General features: G+C 44.8%; 1 protein-coding gene and 1 long non-coding RNA gene across 2 annotated transcripts in view; one reads left to right on the top strand and one right to left on the bottom strand.

The window, feature by feature from the left end:
- tecr (trans-2,3-enoyl-CoA reductase) overlaps nucleotides 1-23,948 on the top strand; it is a 29,169-nt gene that overhangs the window by 1,307 nt on the left and 3,914 nt on the right. Inside the window, exons 2-10 of the mRNA XM_033012222.1 lie at nucleotides 9,321-9,371; nucleotides 12,229-12,280; nucleotides 13,429-13,473; nucleotides 15,607-15,710; nucleotides 16,425-16,540; nucleotides 17,448-17,553; nucleotides 19,223-19,295; nucleotides 19,714-19,757; nucleotides 20,615-20,672. Coding sequence (XP_032868113.1) covers nucleotides 9,321-9,371; nucleotides 12,229-12,280; nucleotides 13,429-13,473; nucleotides 15,607-15,710; nucleotides 16,425-16,540; nucleotides 17,448-17,553; nucleotides 19,223-19,295; nucleotides 19,714-19,757; nucleotides 20,615-20,672 — 649 coding nt within the window. The remainder of the gene's footprint in view (nucleotides 1-9,320; nucleotides 9,372-12,228; nucleotides 12,281-13,428; nucleotides 13,474-15,606; nucleotides 15,711-16,424; nucleotides 16,541-17,447; nucleotides 17,554-19,222; nucleotides 19,296-19,713; nucleotides 19,758-20,614; nucleotides 20,673-23,948) is intronic.
- On the bottom strand, nucleotides 162-6,981 carry LOC116966073. The gene is made up of 3 exons (XR_004409892.1): nucleotides 6,859-6,981; nucleotides 6,396-6,400; nucleotides 162-173 (listed from the first exon to the last, which is right to left on the bottom strand). It is a non-coding gene; the product is annotated as an uncharacterized LOC116966073 (long non-coding RNA).

The following is a 23,948-nucleotide window of genomic DNA, read 5'->3' as shown; positions in this document are numbered from 1 at the left end:
TTGCATTCTCAATGATTTTATCATAATGTTAATGGTTCAATTGTTTCTTTATTGTCACGGGTACCAGGTACAGTGAAATACATTATTTGCATACAGCTTAGCAGGACTATCCCTGTACATAAGCACAATCGCCCCGGTTAGTACAGTATGCACAGTGCAGTCCACCGAGTCCACTAATGTTACTATATCCCCAATGAATTACTTTCTTCAAGGAGTGGTTGATATTGCAATGTGACAGCTGACCTGTACGCGGAAAGTGTGTCGGAAAGTACTGAAGTTGAGATGCTGGTTTAAATCGAAGATAGACACAAAATGTTGGAGTAACTCAACGGGACAGGTAATCTCCAATCAAGGCAGCATTCTGGTAAATCTCTTCATTTTTAATACTTTAAAAAATTACTGCAAACAAAAATAATTTAAAAAAAAGCATTTTATGCAATTAAAAAATTATTTTTGTTTGCAGTATTTTTCAAAAAGTGCTTTAAATGAAGAAATTGCCACTAATGTATAAGGAGTGGATGAGAAAGTGGGATAACATGGAACTAATGTGAATGGGTGGTCGATATGGACTTGGTGGGCTGAAGGGCCTGCTTGCATGCTGTATGTTCCAATCCAATCACAATTAAAATCTGATCTGAGCATAGTGGATCTAAACCCAGTCTGAGCTTACTGCAGAATATTGTTCTTGGACACTTGAGGCCAAAAAAGGACCTCCAAGGCCAGATGTGGCAGAGGCATATCTAATGGCAACACCTAGGAAGGTGCCCCATGATCCTGGTCAATTTCAAACTATTTTGACACCAAATCAAACTTAAATCAATGCCTGAAAATACGGCAGGTTGGGTGATTTATAAGGAGTGAAACCGAGTCAATCTTTCAAGTCACGGAACCTTCAACACATTGAAAAGTGAGAAAACAATGATGTTTTAATTTGCAGAGAGATGGAAAGTTGGAGACCAAAGTTGTTCAGATAACAAATACTTTAAATGCCAGCAGATAGAGAAAGAAGGGAAAATAGAAACAAATTGAAACAGAAATATGCAGCTGCGATTGCAGAGAACAATAGGCTGTTACTTGAATCCATTGGGTCCTGTCTTGCCTAATGGTTCACGGAACGTGACCCTTGTGCAAGTCAGGAAGTACCAGTACATTGGTGTGCTTTCTTGCTTCCACATCAGTGTGAAGTGTTGCTGGTGTTTTGGATGCTGAGGAACCTGACAGCAGCTCTGTTGACAAGGATAGGATTTGTTCACCCCTCTACTCCCATAAGTCAACAACCAGCTGTTTTGCCTTGCTGTCATCAAGTGCTGAGTTGTTGTCAACGTGACATAAGGTTCCCGATCTCTCCTTCCCCAACACGGTCGTGTTATTGCCGTTGGATCCGGCCAATTGCAGTGATATCATCAATGAATCTAAAGATCGAAGCATAACTTTGCGATGTGGAAGAAAACTTAAGTACCTGGACAAAACCAACAGTGGCAAGTTTTCCTACTGGACAAAGGATAAAGAGAATGTGCAAACTCCACACAAGCAGTATTGAGGTCAGGGTCAAACCACAAGCTCTGGAACATGAAGACTGCAGCACCTCTGCTCCTTTACCATTATGAAACACTAAGATGCTGCCAATATGCAAACAATTCTATTATATAATGTTCGTTCTCAGCAACATAAATATTCACCTGAGCAGAAATGTTGTTGTAATTAGTAAGTCATCGTGAGAACTTGACTTTAATGGAAAATAAAGTGGCTTTGCTAAAGATGCTTTGTTGTTTAGCCATTGAATGTTGGCCATGAAGTTGTTTCCTTGTAATCGTTTATGAGAATGATACAGGCCTCTTGTGCCTGTGCCACCATCAGAAAGAGTTACTGATTGTGTTGCAATGCCATATCATCTGTTTCAAATATTTATCTAATTACATTTTGCAAGTTGCTGTTGTTTCAGCATCCACCCCCCTTTCTGCTAATCAATTCTAGATAATAAAAGCTTATTGCGTGAAACATTTCTAGCTACTTTTGCACATTTTCACACATCTGTATCTTTGGATGTGGATGTTAACAACCAAGTTATGACTGATGCCTTACAGGAATTTGTTGGGGAATGTGCAGAAGCTGTTAAGTATCGTGCTACAGGAAATTATACCCCAAGAATGAAGCCTGCTTGGACTCCAATTGCAGGGGGTTCTGCTATAACGCAATAGTTGCGTTCCTAAGAAACCTTGAGTAATGAATAATTGCATTACATAAACAACAGAGAAAAGGACAATAGACAATAGGTGCTGGAGTAGGCCATTCGGCCCTTCAAGCCAACACCGCCATTCAATGTGATCATGGCTGATCATCCCCAATCAATACCCTGTTCCTGCCTTCTCCCCATATCCCCTGACTCAGCTATCTTTAAGAGCCCTTTAAGGAGTGAGGGGCTAGACTTTCAGGCTCTCAGTAACAAAGCTATTCGAGAAGGTTCAGAGGAAGTTCGCTAGAGTGATCCAGGAATTGTAGCGTTTGGTTTCAAGGTTAATTTGGAGATGTTGGCTTGATCTCCTCTGACCAAAGAAAGTTGAGGGGAGACTTGATCACAGATTTAAATAACATTCCCACCAGGTGATGCAATAAGGCCTGGGGTACACAGATGTAAGGCATGATGGATGTGGGGAGTGATATGTGCATGAATTGTATTACACACAAGTGGCTATGACCTGAAGCACTTGCTCCAGACGTTGATGCTAGTGAAGATGAGCAATGATTTGATAGGAGCTCACAGGGCTGCAGGGGGCTGGCATGGGCTTGATGGGCTGAATGGCCTCCTGCGCGTAATGACCGATTCTGATACAGGTCTGATTGAAATCTTGGAACGGATCAATGAAACAACCTTAATTCTATTGGTTTGATTGATGGGCTTAGCTAATGAGTGGCCTTGTGGAATTTAAATTGCAGTAAAAATGGGCAATGCCTTTGCTAACTTAAACCACATGGAAGTTTCCATAGTGTTAAGAGGTTTTCTTGGAAAGAACATTTCTGAAGAAATTTGAGGAATGTCGGGAGCAGTTTGGCGAGGACCAGAGAAAGATTTAGTATTAATACAACAGAAACCAAAGCGTGTAATGGCAAACGGCAGGCTAATGGCCAGGGTAAGACCAACTCGTCGAGCCCGCCCCACATGAATACTGAGGCACACAAACAATTCCCAGCACTTCCTGCAGATGTGATCTCGGGGGATGGACAGAAAACTTGTCTTTTCAAATAAAAGGCCAATGTCATGGAAACTGGTCCAGGAAATTAAATGGACAAGATATCTGCGAGGCGGTGCGTTCTGCCCAAGTCACAAACTGTATCGGGGGAAGTGACTAACACAAAGCTGTCGAAATATAGTGCAACATGCAAGGCTTGGTAGGAAGAGTAAGGAGAACCGAGACATGTTAACAGGCATCATTTTACATTTGATGTAAGTATCTGTACATAAATCTTTTGAAATCTGCAGTGCTGAAATTCACCTAAACCACTGGGGTTACCTCACCTGGATTGTTTTGTTCATTTCTGATCATTGTGTTTTCGGTATGGTGAGGGCGTAAAAGTTATACCAAGCCAATTAGCCTACAAACCTGTACGTCTTTGGAGTGGGGGAGGAAACCAGAGGTCCTGGAGAAAACCCACGTGGTCATGGGAAGAACGTACAAACACTGTACAGACCGTACCTGTAGCCAGGATCAAACCCGGCCTCTGGTGCTGTAAGCGCTATGAGGCAGCGACTCTACCGCTGTGCCACCGTACATCAGCATATATCAGCCACGATCATGTTGAATGGTGGGGCAATCTTGAGGGACCTACTCGTGTTCCCAGTCTATTCATGTGTACCTGAGACATCATGGAGGAGCCCATCTTTGGGATTTAGAAAGCATGTTAATAATGGGACAGCCCTTGCTGTCTCCTCCCATTCCTTAACCCTCTAGCTGTCTCCTCCCACCCTCCCATCCGCCCGCCCTCGGGCTCCTCCTCCTCCCCTTTTCCTTCTTTCTCCCCCCCCCACCCCCCATCAGTCTGAAGAAGGGTTTCGGCCCGAAACGTCGCCTATTTCCTTCGCTCCATAGATGCTGCTGCACCCGCTGAGTTTCCCCAGCAATTTTGTGTACCTTTAATAATGGGATACTGGTCTTGGATTCTGTACTCATGTTGAAATGTACTGGGAGGAGAACAAAGCATTAATTCTTGTGTTGAGGCAGCAATTTGGAAACTTGCGGATTTAACCAACTGCACTTTGGACATTTTCAGCAGATATCCCAGATTGCAGCATGCCTAATTTAGTTGTATATAATCAGGATTCCAAAAACATTAAAAATGTCCACAGTCCCATTGTAAGAGTAATATAAAATGTTGATAATAACTAAATGAGGCCATAAAGCCATCAAACTATCACGTTCAGTTCTTGGATTTGTCTGGGTTTTAATTTAGACCTTGCTGATGTAATTGGCGTATCAGCACTCTGAGTGGCCTCGTAGGGCACTGCATTAAAATCACCAAGTGGGTGCTTCATTTAACATCATCTCGGGGCGGCCAGGATTGGAAAACCAGACATTAGGGCATCAACTTAAATTGGGTGGCACCGTGCAGCCTCACACTCCCAGTCATCTGGGTTCAGTTTTGATTTTGGGTGCTGTCTGTATGGAGCTTGCAAGTTCTCCCTGTTGGTTTTCCCATGGATCCTTGGTTTCTTCCCGCACCCCAAAGACATGTGTGTTTATCGGTGAATTTGGCCACTAAGTTGTGGGTGAGTGCTAGAATCGTGGGGTGTTCATAGGAATATGGGGGAAATTAAAAATGGGATTAATGTAGGATTAATATAAATGGGTAGTTGATGGTCAGTGTGGATTGGGTGGGAAAGAGTGTCCATTTCTGAGGTGTATCTGTCTGACTGCTTTTACTGCTGTGTCAGGCCACTATTTGGATAATCACACAGATTTGATTGTTTGGGGGATAACACATCCATATTTTGGGCCGTAAATCCAATCCCATACAGGATAATGGAGTTATGATAGGTTAGAAAAATTTGCGCTCTTCAAATTTGAATGGGTTTGGAGCTGTTTATGGAGGTATCAGATGTCAGCAATGCTTAAATGCTTCACATTCTTACATCCAAATAAGAAGGCTGGGGGTTTAAGCTCCATTCATGAGACTTGAGTACATAATTCTCCCTGATTCTCCAGTGGATTACTGAGAGAATGCCACACTGTCGACTTTCTGGTAGGAATTTATAATAAAATCCTTTTGATGCCAACAGTATTTTTGGTGCAATACTTCAACATGTCACTGGGTGGGAGTATTGTATGGATCTGAAAGTCATCATTGATAAACTGACTATTTTACAAATGAGTCTTGATTTTTGAAAATTAAAGCAACCGTAACAGGCCCCGCTGAAGGTTTAAGGTGAGAGGGGAAACTTTTACACGTAGGGTGGTGGGTACATGGAACGAGCTGCCAGAGGAGGCAGTTGAGGCAGGTACGATAACAATATTTAAGACATTTGGACAGGTACATGGATAGGAAAGGTTGAGAGGGATATGGATCAAACGTGTGCAGGTGGGACTAGTGTAGAAGGTCAACATGGACAAGTTGGGCCAAAGGGCAGGTTAAGAGGCCTGGTGGCTTACATGCTCCTGTTTTATTGTGTACTTCTGTGTCATTGACCAGTGATCTTCTCTACCTGAATCTCAATCTGTGATGTCATCTTGGATATTTGTTCTGTACCTCCCCTGTGAATGTCATTCCAACTCTGGGTGAAATTGTGAGCAAATTTTGTTGATTCTCCTCCAGAAAGTTGGTAACATTATGACAAGATAAATGTCCATACATTTGTATTTTACTCTCAGTTGATTTTCTTTTAGCTGATGCAGACACCATAGCCTGAATCCACAGTGAATGAAATGATGGTTTATGCTGCTACTTGGGATAAACACACTAGAGTGTGTCTCCTAAAGTATTGTATTATCTCTACATGTTGACCTTTTCCTGCCTCTGAGAGGGAATAAACATAATAATTTGGTTACATCGAGAGCAAACACCACATTACCACCCCATTCTAAATATATATTGGCGCCACTTCTAACATTCCCTGCCTGGGGATGTGTTCTGATTAAATGCCTCCTGAATGTAAGGTGCAAAACACAACTCAGTGGCAGGGCCTAGACTGACCTGAATTTGGAGCAAGACCCTCAGGTACAAGTGCTTGTCGTGGGCACGTATAATAGTAGCCATTACTGAGACAGCTTCATGAACCTGGGATTTTCTTGTCTGTTGAGGAGAGGTGAAATGGTGGAAAGAATCATTGCTTGATTAAAGATGATGTTGTTTCCTTCTGTAATGCCCTTCCGCTGACTGGTAGCACGCAACAAAAAAGTTTTAACTGTACCTCAGTACACGTGACAATAAACTACTCAACAAATGAACAATACACATGTAGGAGAGAACTGCATATGCTGGTTTAAATCAAAGGTAGGCACAAAATGCTGGAGCAACTCAGCGGTACAGGCAGCATCTCTGGAGAGAAGGAATGGGTGATGTTTTGGGTCGAGACCCTTCTTCAGGCAGAGGAAGTGGCTGTGGATAACCAGACACAACTCGAGAAGGCTGAGGTCATGCTCCCTTCTCCTTCACATCCCTCCACCCCCACCCACAAACCAGCAGCCATGAACATCACTAATTATTTGGCATGGAGTTAAGGGCTGGAGGTTTGTGTGCTTAGATTGACAGCAAAAGAAAGTCTGAAACTTTCCGTCTAAATATCTTTATGCTCATTACTTTGGTTTAGAGATACAGCATGGAAACAGTCCCTTCGACTGACCATGTCCACACCGATCACCCGTTCACACTAGTTGTATGTTATTTCACTTTTGCATTCACTCTACACACTAGGCAATTTACAGTGGCCAATTAACTTTCAAACCCGCACGTCTTTGGGATGTGGGAGGAAAGCTTACTGTTTGGTGATTATGGTGCTCCTCTGCCTTCTGGTCTCCCCGTGAAGAACAGTTGTGTGACGATCGGTCTTGTCTGTAGTGCCCACTGCATTTGTTCCTGCCTGTAGGTTCTATTGTTAGATTCAACACAAGCCTAGCTCTGCAGCTCAATGCTCAGTTTTAACCAAAGATCATAGAAGGCTAGTATCTTTGGTTTTAACAGCTGCAAATAAGGTGCTAACATTTGCACATTAACACGGACCCGGCTTGCATTCACGTCGTCTGTCACCAAGGCTCTACACGTCCCTGACTGCATCATCTGCCATTTTGGGGAGTGAGGTGTTAGCCTATATCCAGTAGAAATCTTTTTTTCCCTTGAGCCCAGTGGTGTACAGCACATCCAACCTTAGAAGGAAACCATTTGGCCCATTGAGTGCAAAGAGCCAGTTATCATTACATCTGCTCCCTCCCTGCATGTCCCTGCAACGTTTATCAGATATTTACTCAGATTCTGCTTGAAGACCGCTGCTGAATCGCTATCCATTGCCCATTTGGACAGCGAGTCTCAAATCCTGACACTATTAAGAATGATTCTCCTCCTCTGATTCTTTCTCTGGTTGTAGATCATCCACCCAATGGAGACTCTGCAGTTTAAATTCCTGCAGCTTTCCTTGTAAAGAAAATGTGTACGTCCCAAATTGCTGACACAGCTCATGGGTTCTGATGCCAGCATCTATCCACCAATGAGGCAACAATGCCAAGAATAGCTTTCTACATCCTCCAGGAACAAGTAATTCAAACCAGTCGACTCAGCAAGCAAGGGATTAGTAATTAATAATTAGTCACAGGATAAATAATGGGTGGGCTGTGCCTAATGGGTTACTAATTGCAATGGTGACCATCTGTGAGCAGACACTGAGCCTCCTGGCAGACCATGGTCTTGTGCTCATGGAGATTCGGAGGTTGACTTCTTTTGTGTGCAGTTCCTTGAGGGAGTTCTGGTGGAATTGATCATGTTTGCTTGGTAGACTATTCTTCGTAGTGTGATGGTCAATCCAATTTGGAAGTTGTTGGGAGCTTTCTTTTGAGGTGGAGAACAATGCCTTGGCCAATCCTAGCTAGTCCATCTGCTTTCATCCGTTATTTTTGGTGTGTGTGAGGCAAATGTCAGCTACTCTAAAGAATAAAGTACAGTTGGAGCGTGGGAGGAGGCAGCTAGCATAGATCAGATTGACCGAATGGTGTGGGTGTGTGCAATGTTCTATCAAGTTCGAATCAAAGTGGAGACCCAGCGGGGGGGTTGCATAGAAAGAAGGGGGGACTCCGCAGGGGGCCGCCTGCTTCCACGCGTAGCGGCAGGCCTGGTTCGCCACTGCAAGCATAAGTCTATTCAATGAACTTTACATAACTTTATCAGTGCCAGAAACGTGGCGACTCTTGTGTACTCTCTAGGTGAGGTCTGCTGTGTCAGTTTACCGAGTTGCAGAACAATGCATTTCATTGTCCCCAGGTACATGTGACATAAAGTATCATTGAATATCTAGTGCAGCGGCCCATGGAGACCTGTGATTGTGTTCGTTCCTCTGACTGTATCAGCCCCCTTGTGCTTGAAATTCTTTTCCCATTCTAGAAGGGTTGGCACTCTTCACAAATTGCTGTGTCTGACGGGGATTATCTTTGTGTTATCTCTTTCCCCTGATGGGCTGGGGTGTGAGGTTGCTGTTGATTCCTGATTCGTGGCCACAAATCATTGCCTGATCTGCCGTTGTATGGTCTCTCAAGTGTCCTGAAGAAGTGTCTCTCACCCATCTGAAGAAGGGTCTCAACCCGAAAAGTCACCTATTCCTTTGCTCCAGAGATGCTGCCTGACCCGCAGAGTTACTCCAGCTTTTTGTGTCTACAGTTTGAACCAGCATCTGTGGTTCCTTCCAATACTTTACAGGATGTTTATTAGTTTACAAAATAAATGCTATGCATAGGTTCCTCAGGTCTGCCAAGCCCTCTGCCCAGATGTTCTGGTGTATGCTTATTAATTAGATTATATTTAGTTAGAGCTCAGATTCCAGGGCTATCAGATTTCACCTTCTCTGAGTGGTCTCCGTTTTACAGCTGCCTTGTCTAGATGCAACAGATAACTGGGTTTCATCTCTGCTCCCCATGACACAGGCTGCAGCAGGGACCTGATTTCTATGTTAACTCTTTTAAAAAGAAGACTGGGCTGTTTAATTTTATAGAGTTGAACAGACTGCGATGACTAAGGGCATGAACGTGATGTTGCCAGAGCCAAACCTGCTGATGACTAATGGCTTATTTTTTGCCAATCGCCCCATAAAATCACATAAGAAATCTAAAAAAGCTTCTGTTTTCTTTGAGGTGGAGATCTTGGATGCCAGGACCAAGCAGAAGCTCAGCTTTCTGGACAAGGTAAGCATGTGCCTTTCCTTTAACTCCCTGCAAACAAAAATGCATGTCAACACTCTGGTAAAACATGTCAATCCCATATGTCACTCGTCGTTTTGCCTCGATACGGTACTTTGGGAAATCTAACTCAAATCAGCACCCTGTAATGTCTGTCTTTTATTAGTCTCCTCAAATTGTGATCAATTTGCAATCAAGATGCCTCGGTATAAGCACCTGCAGCTAGCGCAGTGCCGTTTTCAGAGTGTTTGCGACGTTAGTTTACAGCATTGATTAAGAGCAGATGTTTTTAGGAGAAATGATGGAATAAATAAATAAAGAGCACGGGCAGAAAGCTTAAACGTTTGCACAGGCAGAAGAGGCAGTGTACCTCACACACAGAGTTATATTGATTGGCAGAGTTAAAGCAGAGATCTGAGCTACCTTAGAAAAAGCAGGAACCTTCAAAGGGGCATTGGCCAAGTGCTTGGGAAAAATATTTAGATGGTTGCAGGGGAAAAATACATATGGGATTCATTGATAAATATCCCAAAGAGCAAATCCAAGCTGATAAGCCTTCCTGTTCTTATCTCTTCAAGATTCCTGATAGAATCTAGGTTTGCCCTGTGGCTTTTGTTTGCTTTCATAGTTTGCCTATAGACTACTTGAATCATCCTACCCCTCCACCCCTGCTGTGACTTGCAGCGTTCACTGCGCTGAAGAGCTTGTTTTGAGTGGTGCTAAGAAGTATCATTAACTGGCATGTGTCCATCTGCAAACATTTTCAACTTCATTAATTTCTTCTCGCATGGAAGGTCCAACTCTGCACTTCAGGAATGCAGCCAACATAATCAAGGACCTTTTACACGCCAGTTATTTTCTCCCCTCTCCCATCAGGCAGAAGATTCTAAAGCTTGAAAACAGATTCAGGAAAGGCATCTTCCCCTCTGTTATCCGACCTTTGATAAACTATGGGTGTAGTCCCAATCTTCCAACCTACCTTGTGGCAGACATTGGACTTTTTCTCTTAACAAAGAACACTTCAATGCTGTAAAACTATTTTCTGCATGCTGACACTTTTCTCTTTGTCCTACCTGTTGCATTACCTGTGTTTGTGTATGGCTTGGTTGTACTCTTGTATAGACTGGCTCGAATGCAAACAAATGCTTTTCAGTCTATCTCAGTACACGTATCAACAATAAACCAATGGCAACAGTGTGAGGTTATCGGATCCACCCTGTTAATATCTCTTGATAATGATCACTGTCGAAGTAGCTGGCACACGCTCTTTGAGCACCCATGAAGGTTGATGCTGTTAGTAACACAGGCTTGGTTGTGTGGAGTCAGTTATACGCTGCGAGGCTCCCAGCCCTGCCTTCACCTCCACTGAGTTGGAAGCTGGTTAGGATGCAAGTGCAATGTCATTCAGAAGGAGTAGCCCATTCCTCCTGTGTCCCTGCAGAACTATGCTTAATTGCCTGTCTGTAGGAGGAGCAACCTGAAGCGCAAAGAATGTGCACTTAATACACACAGAATGAGGCCATTTTGTCCACCATGTCCATGCCAGCATCCAGTATAGAAATCCCATCAGTCAAACGTAGGCAAATGGGACAATCGTGGATGGCATCTTGGTTGGCATGGACGTGTTGGGCCGAACGGCCTGTTTCTGGGCTGTATTACTCTAGCCCATGCTACAACGCTCCTAGCCTGTGGTAGCTCTCATCCTCCTTTTTTATTTGATTCTGGACATACTCCAATCCATATGCCAGTTTATGTGCCATTTCAGGAGCTCATAGGCAGATATTGACTGAGGGTAGAGACAAAATGCTGGAGTAACTCAGTGCGTCAGGCAGCAACTCTGGAGAGAAGGAATAGGTGACATTTCAGGGTCGCGACCCTTCTTCAGACCGAAGGTAAATGGTTGGGGGATTCTTGGAAAGAACCAATCTAGATTTACATAGTGTCTGATCTCTGATGACAGCATCAGTCCCAAAGCATATCGTAATGTAGTAATGTCCCAATGCTTTTTGGGATATTTATCAATTAATCCCATAATGTATTCTAAAAGATTGGCTTTCTGGCACCTTAGGAATAAGACGAGGTAAACAATGAGCTTATTTGGTTTGGTTATGAGTTGAGGGATGCTGGTTGGTTATGACTTGCCTAAAGTAAGAATGGCATTTGGTTGCTTTCTTGTACTGGCCCCTTTATGTAACGCTTTTCCCAAATCGCTAGTCTGATTTCATGAGTTCAGCATTTGTTGGCGCTGGGTGCTTTACGCTTGCACGGAGCCGTGTAGAAATTACTGACAGGACTGGAGATTGTTTTTCACCTCTCTTCTTACAACTATGTTCCTGCATCAGTGCCAGCCTCTAAAGTGAATCCACTTGGCGTGGGATTCATGCCAGGATGAAGAGTGAAGAGTCCAGGGGAAGAGACCTTCATCCTTTGATTCTTTTGGCGCTGACATCTGGTTCATAAGTAGCTCACTCCCAACCCATGCACTCTATCCCAGGAGATCATTTGGGATTCTCAGTGACCTGTTTCTCACGGAGGGCTTTGATCCATATTTTGTGTTGCTTCAACTGATCTCGAGGGGAGGGTGTCAGAGTTGGAGGAGTGCAGAGTGCATTGATTGATGTTGCTGCTTTTAGATTCGGAGTCCCTAGTCCAGAAAAGTTTAAAATTAAATGTGCAAACCTCAGACAAGCATGTTGTCCTGTTCACCTCTGTAGCAGGTGCTGCTGTGCTGCGTGCCATAGCAAAATAATTGGTCCTTGTTTCCAGCATTTTGTGTTACCGCATTAGATTTCCCTAGCCCGAATATCCGTCACTGTGGAAGCTGAGTGATCGATTTGCACTAACTATTGAAATCTTTCAACAGGTGGAGCCAAATGCCACAATCGGAGAGATCAAGGTTATGTTCCATAAGAACCGTGAGTGGACTTTACTGTAGACTTTAGAGATACAGCGCAGAAACAGGCTCTTCGGCCCACTGATTCCACGCTAACCAGCAATCACTCTGTACACCAGCAATATCCTACACACCAGGGACAATTTACAATTTTACCGAAGCCTATTAACCTACAAACCTGCACGTCTTTGGAATGTGGGAGGAAACCGGAGCACGCTAAGGCAGCCCACGCAGGTCACGGGAAGAACGTACAAACTCCGTACAGACAGCACCCGTAGTCAGGATTGAACCCGGGTCCATGGCACTGTGAGGCAGCAACTCTACTGCTGCACCACCATAAAGTAACCAACTGGTTTGGTAATCAGCAAAGTGTTAAACCAGTTGGCAAACTTAGTTTTGTAATTGTTTTCTCTCCTGCTGCTGCTCCTTCTGTAGGTAACCTGACAGGAAGCTGATGTCCTGTGAGCCCTATTATGCTGGTTTTAGCTGACTATTAAACTCCTCAAAGCATTTTGTGCCATTAATAGTTCTGATTGCAATGAGCTTGGGGGTCTGAATATCACAGGGCCATGTTGGCAGATTGTTGATGTGCTAATGCACTCTGATGCTAACTCCCGCTCAATGAGGAATTGGTTCTCTAACTTGGTTCTTCTCACTTCAAAAAGCCACTGCTCAACCTTGTATTTTATAATGGGCTGAGGATTGGAATTTGTCCCTTGATATTGCTCAGTGGTTTCTGACACGGGGAAAATGACAGTGCAGCCTGATACAGTGCAGCGGCTACAACGGGACTGTTTTTTTTTCTCTCCTCTGAATTCTAGTTCTATTTAGGCACTCACAAGCAGCCGAAACATTGTCGGCCAGTTTGCATCACATTGGGGGTTAATTCGTGGCTGAACTAGGTCTGAAGAAGGGTCTCGACCGGAAACGCCACAATGGGTGACGTTTTGGATCGAGACCCTTCTTCAGATGCTGACACTCAAATTATGCCCAAAATAATGGAATGCCTGAGATTCCTAACCAACAATTTTGAAGCTGATGAAAGAGTGAAATAAGGATTGTGTTTGCAATTGTTTGAATTTAGTGGAGCTCTATTAGACAGTGAAGATATGTAAACACATCATCTGCAATGGAAATATGTATTAATGATAACTGTCCCTTATGTTTCAGATGCACAATGGTACCCCGCCAGGCAATCCATCAGGCTAGACCCAAGTAAGTTATAAACCAGCTTCTCCTGCCTGGAGCACAGTGCACTGCTTGGTGACCATCCCAGTACTGTTGTAACAGGGGTGGCATTACACCTAGCATTTGCCATCTGTATACCCCAAGCCTTATCGCATTCAGGCTTCCTAGTGATCAAATCAACACTGCTCCAATGAATCACCAAGTATGAAAGGTTGTCTTTTTCAGGGTCTCGACCCAAAACGTCACCCGTTCCTTCTCCCCAGAGATGCTGCCTGTCCTGCTGAGTCACTCCAGCATTTTGTGTCTACCAACTGTTGGAAAATTATGTGTGTAAAAGTACTCTTCAGGCATAATTAAAAAAATAGATGCTTAAGTAACTCAGCAGGTCAGGCAGTATCTCTGGAAAACATGCGTAGGTGACGTTTCAGGTCAAGAACCTTCTTCAGATGTTCCGTCACGAAATGTCACCCATCCATGTTCTCCCGAGATGCTGCCTGACATGCTGAATTAATCCAGCACTGTGTCTTTTTTTTGTAAATGAGCATCTGCAGTTGTTCGTTTCTTCAGGCATGGTTGATGGAGTAAATGATTCAGACATTGCCAGGAATTGTGCCACTGTATGCAGCTGGCTTTTATTGCTGCTGGGAAGAAATGGATTAGCCTATTTATTTTAAATAGTATCTTTGCATCGTTGTTTAAAAAATAAATACTGTCCTTCTACATTCCTTCTTTGGAGTAGCCTCTAGCTGAGAGGGTGGGCCTCTTGACGTCTGCTAGAGTTATTCTTTAGAGTGTTTACAAGACAGCAGAGGGTTTTCAACACTTTCACAGCTGCAGCCTTAAGGGCCTGTCCCACTTGGGCGACATTTGCGCAGCACGCACGTCTCACCATGCGCGCTTAATGCACGCCCTGCGCGTGTCACGCGTAAATGATGTCGCGTCGTGATGCATAAATGATGTCGCGTAAATGACGCGCAAATTCCACCCAAGTGGGACGGGCCCTTCTATTTCTCCGACAATCCCCAGGGGCTAATTGAATCAAAGCACAAGCTATAGGAAATGGGCAGGGCAAAGAACCCATTGTCCAGAGATAGACCCAGAGTGCTGAAGTAACTCAACTGGTCAGGCAACATCACTGGAGAAAATAGATGGGTGACATTTCTTCAGATTGACTACAGTGGGAGTGAGGGAGAAAAAACACGGGCATCAACAGATGACCTCGAGCGAGGAGGTTCCCTGACAGGCAGATTGTCCATACACAGTTGCAAACTGTGAAGATAGTGAAATGACTTGTGGGGGGTGGGGGGAGAAACTGGTGCAGTCAGCCAGGATTCAGGAGCAGCCTCCAGACCTGTCACATCACTGACCCATTTTCCAACTTTGTAGCAGTGTTTGACAAAATACTGATGTAAAACAGCTGGACAGTGGGGGAGGTCGAATGATAGAACATAAAGCATAGAACAGGCCCTTTGGCCCACAATGTCTCTGCTGAATATGATGCCAAGATAAACTGAGTTTATCTGCCTGCACCTGATCCATCTCCCTCTGTTCCCTGCACGTGCCTATCCAAAAGCCCCATAAATGCCGTTATTGTATCTGGTTCCACCACCTGACAGCACATTCCAGACACCATCTGTGTCAAGAAAAACTAATTTTCCCCGCACGTCTCCTTTAAACATTGCCCCTCTCACTCTTAGAATAAAGGGGAGGCCATTTAAGACTGAGGTGAGAAGAAACTTTTTCACCCAGAGAGTTGTGAATTTGTGGAATTCTCTGCCACAGAGGGCAGTGGAGGCCAAATCACTGGATGGTTTTAAGAGAGAGTTAGATAGAGCTCTAGGGGCTAGTGGAGTCAAGGGATATGGGGAGAAGGCAGGCACGGGTTATTGATAGGGGACGATCAACCATGATCACAATTAAAGGCGGTGCTGGCTCGAAGGGCCGAATGGCCTCCTCCTGCACTTATTTTCTATGTTTTAAAGCTATGCCCTCTAGTCTTTGGTATTTCCACCCTGGTTTAAGCCATCTACTTGTAGAAGAGGTGGAGAAGGTTGATCAATGGCCTCTTCCCTGAGCTTTATTATGTTATGCGGGGAACTGAGAGGGAGCAGTTTGGTTGGGGCAATGAAACTGAGTTATCTCTCTTGTTCAATATTGCAGAAGGCAAGTCACTGAGGGACGAAGAAATCTTGCAGAATCTCCCTGTTGGTACGACAGCTACTCTTTACTTCAGAGACCTTGGTGCTCAGATCGGGTGGGTCACGGTAAGTTTTTAATAACATCCGTGCTTCAGTCACAAATGTTTTGTGCTGCATGACTCTGTGAATCTAGTAACTGATTCATCACCAGAAAGTGCAGATGGACCCTTTTGTCTAACAGCTTATTCAAACTACTGCACTCCCAACATTGTGGTATTGGACTGGAGCTAGTCTGGTTTATGTGTTCTGCTCCGAGGTGAAAGATAATCCCAACTTTCCTCCTCAGAGACCACTGTGCCAGGACTGACACCAAACAATGCTTTACCATGGCAGCACAGCGGTAGAGTTGCTGCATTACAGTGCCAGAGATCCGGGTTCAATCCTGACTACGGGTGCTGTCTATACAGAGTTTTACGTTCTCCCCGTGAATGTGTAGGTTTCTCCGGGTGCTCTGGTTTCCTCTCACACTCCAAATATGTACAGGTTTGTAGGTTAATTGGCTTGGGTTTGTATAGTAGGCATAACCCTAGTGTGTGTAGGCTTGTGTTAATGTGCGAGGATCACTGGTCGGTGCGGACACGGTGGGCCGAAGGGCCTGTGTCCCTGCTGTATCTCTAAACTAAACCCCTTGAGTTAGCCGTGGGTACTTCACTTTCCGCCCATATCCCAATAACATGCGGGTGGGAGGGTAATTGGCCATTCTACATTTTCCCGAGATGTGTAGGCGGGTGCTAGAATGCAACAGCTCAACATGTGATGTGCCTTGTTGTTTCTCTGCAGGTGTTTCTCACTGAATACGCTGGACCTCTGCTCATTTACCTGCTCTTCTATTTCCGGCTGCCCTTTATCTATGGTCCGAAATATGCTTTCACCTCAAGTCCACATTCGGTTGTGCAGTAAGTTAAATGTTGGCAAATTACTGGGACCAATCTATTATCATTCACCAAGGTTTAAATAATTCAAACCCGCAATGGACTTCAGCAGTTGTGGAAGGTTCACTACCTTCGTGAACACAGCGGGTTAGGCACCTTCTATGGAGAACATGGATGGGTGACATTTTTTGGTCATGACTGTTCTTCATTATTACCAGGCAGTAGAGATCTAATGGCCACAATAAATGTCTCCATATTTGGAGGGCGTTAAAAAAGGAAGGAAAAGGTATTAAAAAGATGGGTGGGGTTTGCTGAACTTAGAACGAGACCATTATACCAAAAATTGATAGGTTTCTTTGTGAACTGGTAAAGGATTCATTGGATTTCTAGTTGCTTTTAGGCTATTACTTGTGTACAAAATCATGAGAGGAGTAGATCGGGTAGACGCAAAGAGTGCCCAGAATTGTGGAATCATGAACTAGACATAGGTTTAAGGGGTGGGGGAGATTTAATAGGAACCTGAGGGGTAACTTTTTCATGCAAAGGGTGGTAGGTATATGGAATGAGCTGCTGGAGGAGGTAGTTGAGGCCGGTACTATCGTAACGTTTAACAAACATTTAGACAGGTACATGGATAGTACAGGTTTCGAGGGATATGGGCCAAAAGCAGGAATGTGGAACTAGTGTAGATGGGACATGTTGGCTGGTGTGGGCGTTGGGCGGAAAGCCTGTTTCCATGCTGTAAGTCTCTGTGACTGAAGAGCTCAGGGGATTGTATGTGAGTTACAGTGACTGTTCTGTGATGCATGTTTTTGTTACAATGAGTGACCCCAGCTGCGTACCAGTGTTGCTGAGTAATGCTGTGATGGTTTGCAATGTTATGTGGTGGGCATCCATTGAGTTGAACCCTTCTCTTGCTTTCCCTCCACAGCCTGGCTGCTGCTTGCCACTCCTTCCACTACATCAAGAGGCTGCTAGAGACATTGTTTGTTCACCGCTTCTCCCATGGTACAATGCCACTTCGAAACATCTTCAAGGTAAAAGTGCCCTGTATTATGGGGTGGTACACAAAATTGCTGGGGAAACTCAGCGGGTGCAGCAGCATCTATGGAGCGAAGGAAATAGGCGACGTTTCGGGCCGAAACCCTTCTTCAGATGGGGTGTTTTCTTCTGTATAGAGCGGTTTACCTGCCTGGCCAGGGGGCTGAAATTAGACTTTTAGACTTCAGAGATACAGTGAGAAAACAGGCCCTTTGGCCCACCGAGTCTGCGCCTACCAGCGATCACACCGTACACTGACATTATCCCACACACTAGGGACAATTTACAGTTTTACCGGAGCCAATTAACCTACAAAGCTGTACGTCTTTGGAATGTGGGACGAAGGTGGAGAACTCAGATAACCCACGCGGTCACAGGGAGAACGTACAAACTCCGTACAGACAGCACCCATAGTCAGGATGAAGCCAAGGTCTCTGGCGCTGTAAGGCTGTAACTCTACCGCTGCGTCACTGTGCCACCTTAGATTGGTACCCATCTGCTGAGCTGAGGGGAATATGAACTTCATTTATAACCAATCCTCATTGTTCAAACTAAAGTAAGGACTGGATGTGCTCTCCTCGAGCGCTGTTATGGGGAGTGGAAGACAGTGGACATTTCAGATGGATCACCTTTCGTCAGATTTAATCTTGCACTTCCTGTGGTATTATTTTTACAAATTAACCTTTGTGAGCTCGAGTGAACATTGCTTGCAACCACACTGACTGCACTTTGGTTCAGGCGATGATGTTGATGCAACACTCTGCCTCAGGGTTCCCTCCACAAGATAGATGTTCCCTGCATTTCACTGGAAGTGGAAGATCAAGACTCTTCCAGTCTGAAGAAGAGTCCCAACCTGAAGTATCGTCTGCCTTCTTCCTCCACAGATGCTGCCTGAGCCTCTGAGTTCCTGCAGCACTTTTGTGGTTTGTTCAAGATCCCAGCGCCTGCAGTTTATTGCATCTGGCTCAAATCTGTTGATGTGTACTGAATATGATCTGATTCCTTTTAGTGCATCCTCCAGATGATATCACGTTACGTGCAAAATATGTGCTGTGATGCAGCCATTTGGATTGACGCAATCAGTCAACCTGTTCCTCAGGCAGTTTGGTTTTAAAACAAATTACAGGGGAGCTGCTTGTGTGTGTTTTTTCTCAATAATTGCAAGGTTCGGCAGCGCCAATGGTTTTAAATATGTTCCAATCAGGCTCATGCAGGTATATGCCCTCCAGTGCTCAACCCAATGCGTGTATCTGTTTGGACAGCTGTTCATCTATGGCAGACATAGTCCCAAAGTGATGATACACAAATCTTCTAAAAAAGCACAGTAATTATAAGCTGAATCACCCTGTAGTTGTCTTGTTACTTTTCCACCTCTCCTGCACTGACTCATGCCCATTTTTAGTTTAGTTTTAGCTACTGTAGAGATACAGGAGGTAAACAGGCCCTTCGGCCCACTGAGTCCATGCAGACCAGTGGCTGCCTTACCCACTGAGTTACTACAGTATTCCATGCTTTGCTCAAGAATCCAGCATCTGCAGTTCCTTGTGTCGCCGTATTAATGAGTACGTGGCTGGCTTGATTTAAGCATTCGCCCTTTGTGTGTTACCTTTAATCCCGCATTCTGTCTGTGAGTTCTGCCTTACCCTTTGTTTCCTCCTCCTTTAGAATTGTACCTACTACTGGGGGTTTGCTGCCTGGCTGGCATATCACATCAACCACCCTCTCTACACACCGCCCGGTAAGTCTTTTCCTTTCCTTGAATCCTCTTCTACTCATAACTGTGGGGGTGTGAGAAAGTGAGGTGAGGGCAGTCTCGGGCCAGTCTGTTATTTACTGGCTGGGCTCCCTTAAACAATGGACACTTGGGTGAAGGACACAGAGTGCTGGAGTAACTCAGCGGGTCAGGCAGCATCTCTGGAGAACATGGATAGGTGACGTCTCGACCCAAAACGCCACCCATTCCGAGATGCTGCCTGTCCCGCTGAGTTACTCCAGCTTTTTGTGTCTATCTTCGGTTGAAACCAGCGTCTGCAGTTCCTTCCTGCACAACTACATTTAGATGACTTGGTTGTCAAAAGGCAGAACTGCGGTGAGCTGTGGATAGACAATTGCTCTTGTCTTCTGAATCATCTGATGAATTTCTTATTTTCTTTCAGCCTATGGGGATAAACAAGTGAAAATAGCTTTTGCCATATTTCTGGTGAGTTTCCTTCAATATATGGAAATTACAATTTGACATTTATTAAGTAGTTGCTATGGAGTCATGTTGGTTTAAAACAAAATATATTAACAAAAACTGGGCAATTATTTGCATTGTAATTTTAAATTGTAAAAATTATATTAAAATAGTTTTATTTACAATTAAATATTATGAGTCATGCAGCTCAGAAACAGGCCCTACGGCCGAACTTGTTCATAAGTTCAGAAGTCATAGGAGCAGAATTAGGCCATTCGGCCCATCGGGTCTACTCTGCCATTTAATCATGGCTGATCTATCTCTCCCTCCTAAACCCATTCTCCTGCCTTCTCCCCCATAACATCTGACACCCATAGTAATCAAGAATCTATCTATCTCTGCCTTAAAAATATCCACTGACAGTCTCTACAGCCTTTTATGGCAAAGAATTCCACAGATTCACCACCCTCTGACTAAAGAAATTCCTACTTATCTCCTTCCTAACATAACATCCTTTAATTCTGAGATTGTGGCCTTTGGTCCTAGACTCTCCTACTAGTAGAAGCATCCTCTCCACATCGACTCTATCCAGGCCTTATATTGAACAATGAAATCCTTACCCTGGACACCCAGTTTCTTCTTCTGGTGGATGTTAATAGACAATAGGTGCAGGAAAGGCCATTCGGCCCTTCGAGGTGGTGGTTGGTGGTTCAGGCATGTTGGTGGTTGACTTCTCTTGTGCTGTGAGTCGTGTGCCTCGTCCAACTTTGATATTGATCCAGGGGATGGTGGGGCCCAGACTGCCCCCAATGTCCAATAAACTGCTGTACCTGCCCTCTCCACAACATTTTCTAACTGAATGTCTCTCTTCCTTTTTACAGTTATGTCAAATCGGAAACTTCTCAATCCATGTGGCGCTGAGGAATCTTCGGCCAGCAGGTGAGGATGTCCTGGTAACCCATATCACTGTTTATATCATCGCACCATGGCATTTTGAGAAATGAATTCAAATTCCTGGTTAGTAAGGGCATCAAACGTTATGGGGAGAAGAGGGAGAATGGGACTGAGGGTGCAAAATAGATCAACCGTGATTAAATGGTGGAGCAGACTCAATGGGCCAAATGGCCTAATTTTGCTTCTATGTCTTAAGGTCTTATGGACCGTGGCTCAAAGAATGGAAATAAAAAAGGTGTTATCATTAACCCTGCAGATAAAATTTACAAAAGTGGATATGGAAAACACAGATGAATTCCAAACACTCATCCGGTCTTGCAAGATCCAAGGGGGTTTCAGCTTGATCGTTTATTAGAGCAGGAAGAGATTTTAAGATAGAGAAAAAGAGAGGAGCCAAATGTGTTTAATTGTCACGTGACAATTGAGGCACAATATTGCAACAACACAACAAATAATTTTACACTAATCAATAGTACAATAAAATATCAGTTGTATTAGTTACCATAGTAGTGCAAACAGAAACATGTTGTTGTAAACGATTCTGTTCCTTGACCTTCCCCCTCTCACAAATCCACAGTCCTGTGTGGGGAGTATATAATATGGTGTACTTTGTATACAGAATATACAGGCACCTTTTACACGTGTTTGATTAATGCGTTTCTGGAATAACGTGCTTTAGTTAATACAAAAGCCTAATATATGTGCTCGTATCTTTGAAATAATGCTGTCAAATCTACACCTGACAGCTTGGTTGTGTGGATTTTTGGTTCTGCACCTTTTGTTTTGGGGGGGGGGGGGGGGGGTTGAGAACAGCCTCTTTATAACAGTGGGCAGAGGTAGAGCTGTTACCTCACAGCACCAGAGACCCGGGTTCAATGTTGAACGTGGGTGCTGTGTCTATGTGGGCTTTGTCCAGGAGCTCCGGTTTCCTCCCACATCCCTAAGGCGTGCAGGTTTGTATGTTAATTGGCTTCTGTAAATTGTAAATTGTCAGTTGTGTTGAGGGAATGGATGTGAAATTGGGATAATATAGAACGACTGTATGGCTGATCGATGGTCGGCGTGGACATGAAGGGCCTGTTTCCAAAGCGGTATCTATAAACTTTTACCTCCAACCCCTAAACTGTGCTGGTGATCAAGGTGCCCTTCAGATCCCAGGACTAGGTCAAACTGATGGATTTATTTACAGTTAGAGTAACGTGGAACTGAAAATGGAAGCAGTAAGGTGAACCCCTGTGGGTTAAATGGATGGAGGCACAATTGACATCCTGTTTTATAAAGTGTGATCAAGTTACAAGATATGTGGATGATGCAAATAGTTAATTCGAGGACCAAAACTATGGGACATGTAGAAGGTGTTGAGAGGAGGTAAGCTGTATGTACTTTAGAGGGTCAGCTGACGGCCTGTCTGTCTTTACTGCATGCAGTGACTGATGAGCGAGTGCACGCATCCTCCACACCCAACTTTCCTCATGTTACAGTTAGTTGGCAGTCTAGAGAAGTTTCTGGACACTGATTATAGTCCAGCATGCACATTGGCGGGGCCACACGGTGGTGCAGCGGTAGAGTTGATGCCTTACAGCACCAGAGACCCGGGTTCCATCCTGACCATGGGTGCTGTCCATGTGGAGTTTGTACGTTCTCCCCGTGACCTGCGTGGGTTTTCTCCGGGTGCTCCGGTTTCCTCTCACACTCCAAAGACGTGCAGGTTTGTAGGTTATATGGCTTCGGTAAACTTGTAAGTTGCCCCTAGTGTGTCAGGAGTGGATGAGAAAGTGGGATAGCATAGCACTAGCGTGAACGGGTGCTCGATTGGCGGTAGGGGCTCAGTGGGCCGAATGTTCTGTTCCCATGATGTATCTGTAAACTAAACTAAACAAAACGTCCCCTTCCTCTTGGGGTGAGGAGGTGATGAGACGGGGCCAGAAGGCTGGTGACAAACACCACACACACATCAGTGATACACGGGTCCAAGGTCCTTGCGTGGAAATAAGGTGAACTTTAACCCCTGGCCTTTTTGTAACTTCAGCTGCTGCTCTAAGTAAAGATAATTTGTACATAATTAATCCCTGGCCTGCTCTAGTGTTTCAGAGTCTGATTCCAAGGATTCTGGAGCATTTAACTTATCCAAACAGGCCGAGTATGGTCTTGGAACAGGTGGGCTGTTGACAGCCTGTTAGTAACAGGCACCACTCGAGCCTCGCAGTGACTATTGAGGGACCAGGCAGCTTCCATAACAGTTTAGTTTAGAGATACAGCACGGCAACAGACCCTTCGGCCCACCGAGTCCACACCAACCAGTGATCCCCGCACACTAACACCATCCTACCCACACTAAGGAGAATTTGCAATTTTACCAAGCCAATTAACCTACAATTCTGCGGTCTTTGGAGTGTGGGAAGAAACCGTAGCACCTGGAGAAAACCCACGCAGGTCACGGGGAGAACGTACAAACTCCGTACAGACAGTACCCGTAGTCAGGATTGAACCCAGGTCTCTGGTGCTGTGAGGCAGCAGCTCTACCGCTGTGCCGCCAGTTACAGCTGCTGCCCAAAATGTGCGGGGTCCTCCCTTAAAATAGGGAATACTTCCAAAAGAACATATCACCTGGTGTATATCGGCATCATTTAATGTAATTTGCTCCCTCTCTCCCCCACTCTCAGATCTGAATGCACTGGGTTAGGCATGCCCAGATTGGCACAGGCACGGGTTGCTTTGCCTTGCTTGTCTCAGCTTGTGGGAGCTTTTGGCTGCCCTGTGCTGTGACTGACTACCGTGCTACTTGCAGACTTGCACTGCCTTCAGTCAGAAGGGACCACGCTTGCTGTTGTGCACGGGTGTCAGAGGTTATGGGGAGATGGCAGGAGAATGGGGTTAGAAGGGATAGATCAGGATAGATATGACAAGTTATCAGGGGAGGTAGTTGAGGCAGATACTATCACAACATTTAAAACACATTTGGAAATATACATGTTGAGGAATGGTTTAGAAGGATGTGGGCCAAACACAGACAGGTGGGACTAGTGCAGATAGGACATCTTGGTCGGCATGGCTAGTTGGTCCGCAGGGCCTGTTTCCGCCCTGTATGGCTATGACCTGATACATCAGATCCATGGCCATTTCACTGCATGTAAGCCTCTCTCTCCTGCAGCGAGCATTGTCGACTGGACTGATTCAGTTGACCATTCTTGTTCTGGGTGACGGGGAGAATCCAGTTGGTTCAACAATGGGGGGACTATGGTTCCAGTCCCCTGGTGGTCA

The sequence above is a fragment of the Amblyraja radiata genome, chromosome 35, assembly GCF_010909765.2.
Source record: "Amblyraja radiata isolate CabotCenter1 chromosome 35, sAmbRad1.1.pri, whole genome shotgun sequence".
NCBI classification, from domain to species: domain Eukaryota; kingdom Metazoa; phylum Chordata; class Chondrichthyes; order Rajiformes; family Rajidae; genus Amblyraja; species Amblyraja radiata.
Note: the sequence above shows the minus strand (reverse complement) of the source record. Positions and strands in the feature narration are given on the sequence as shown.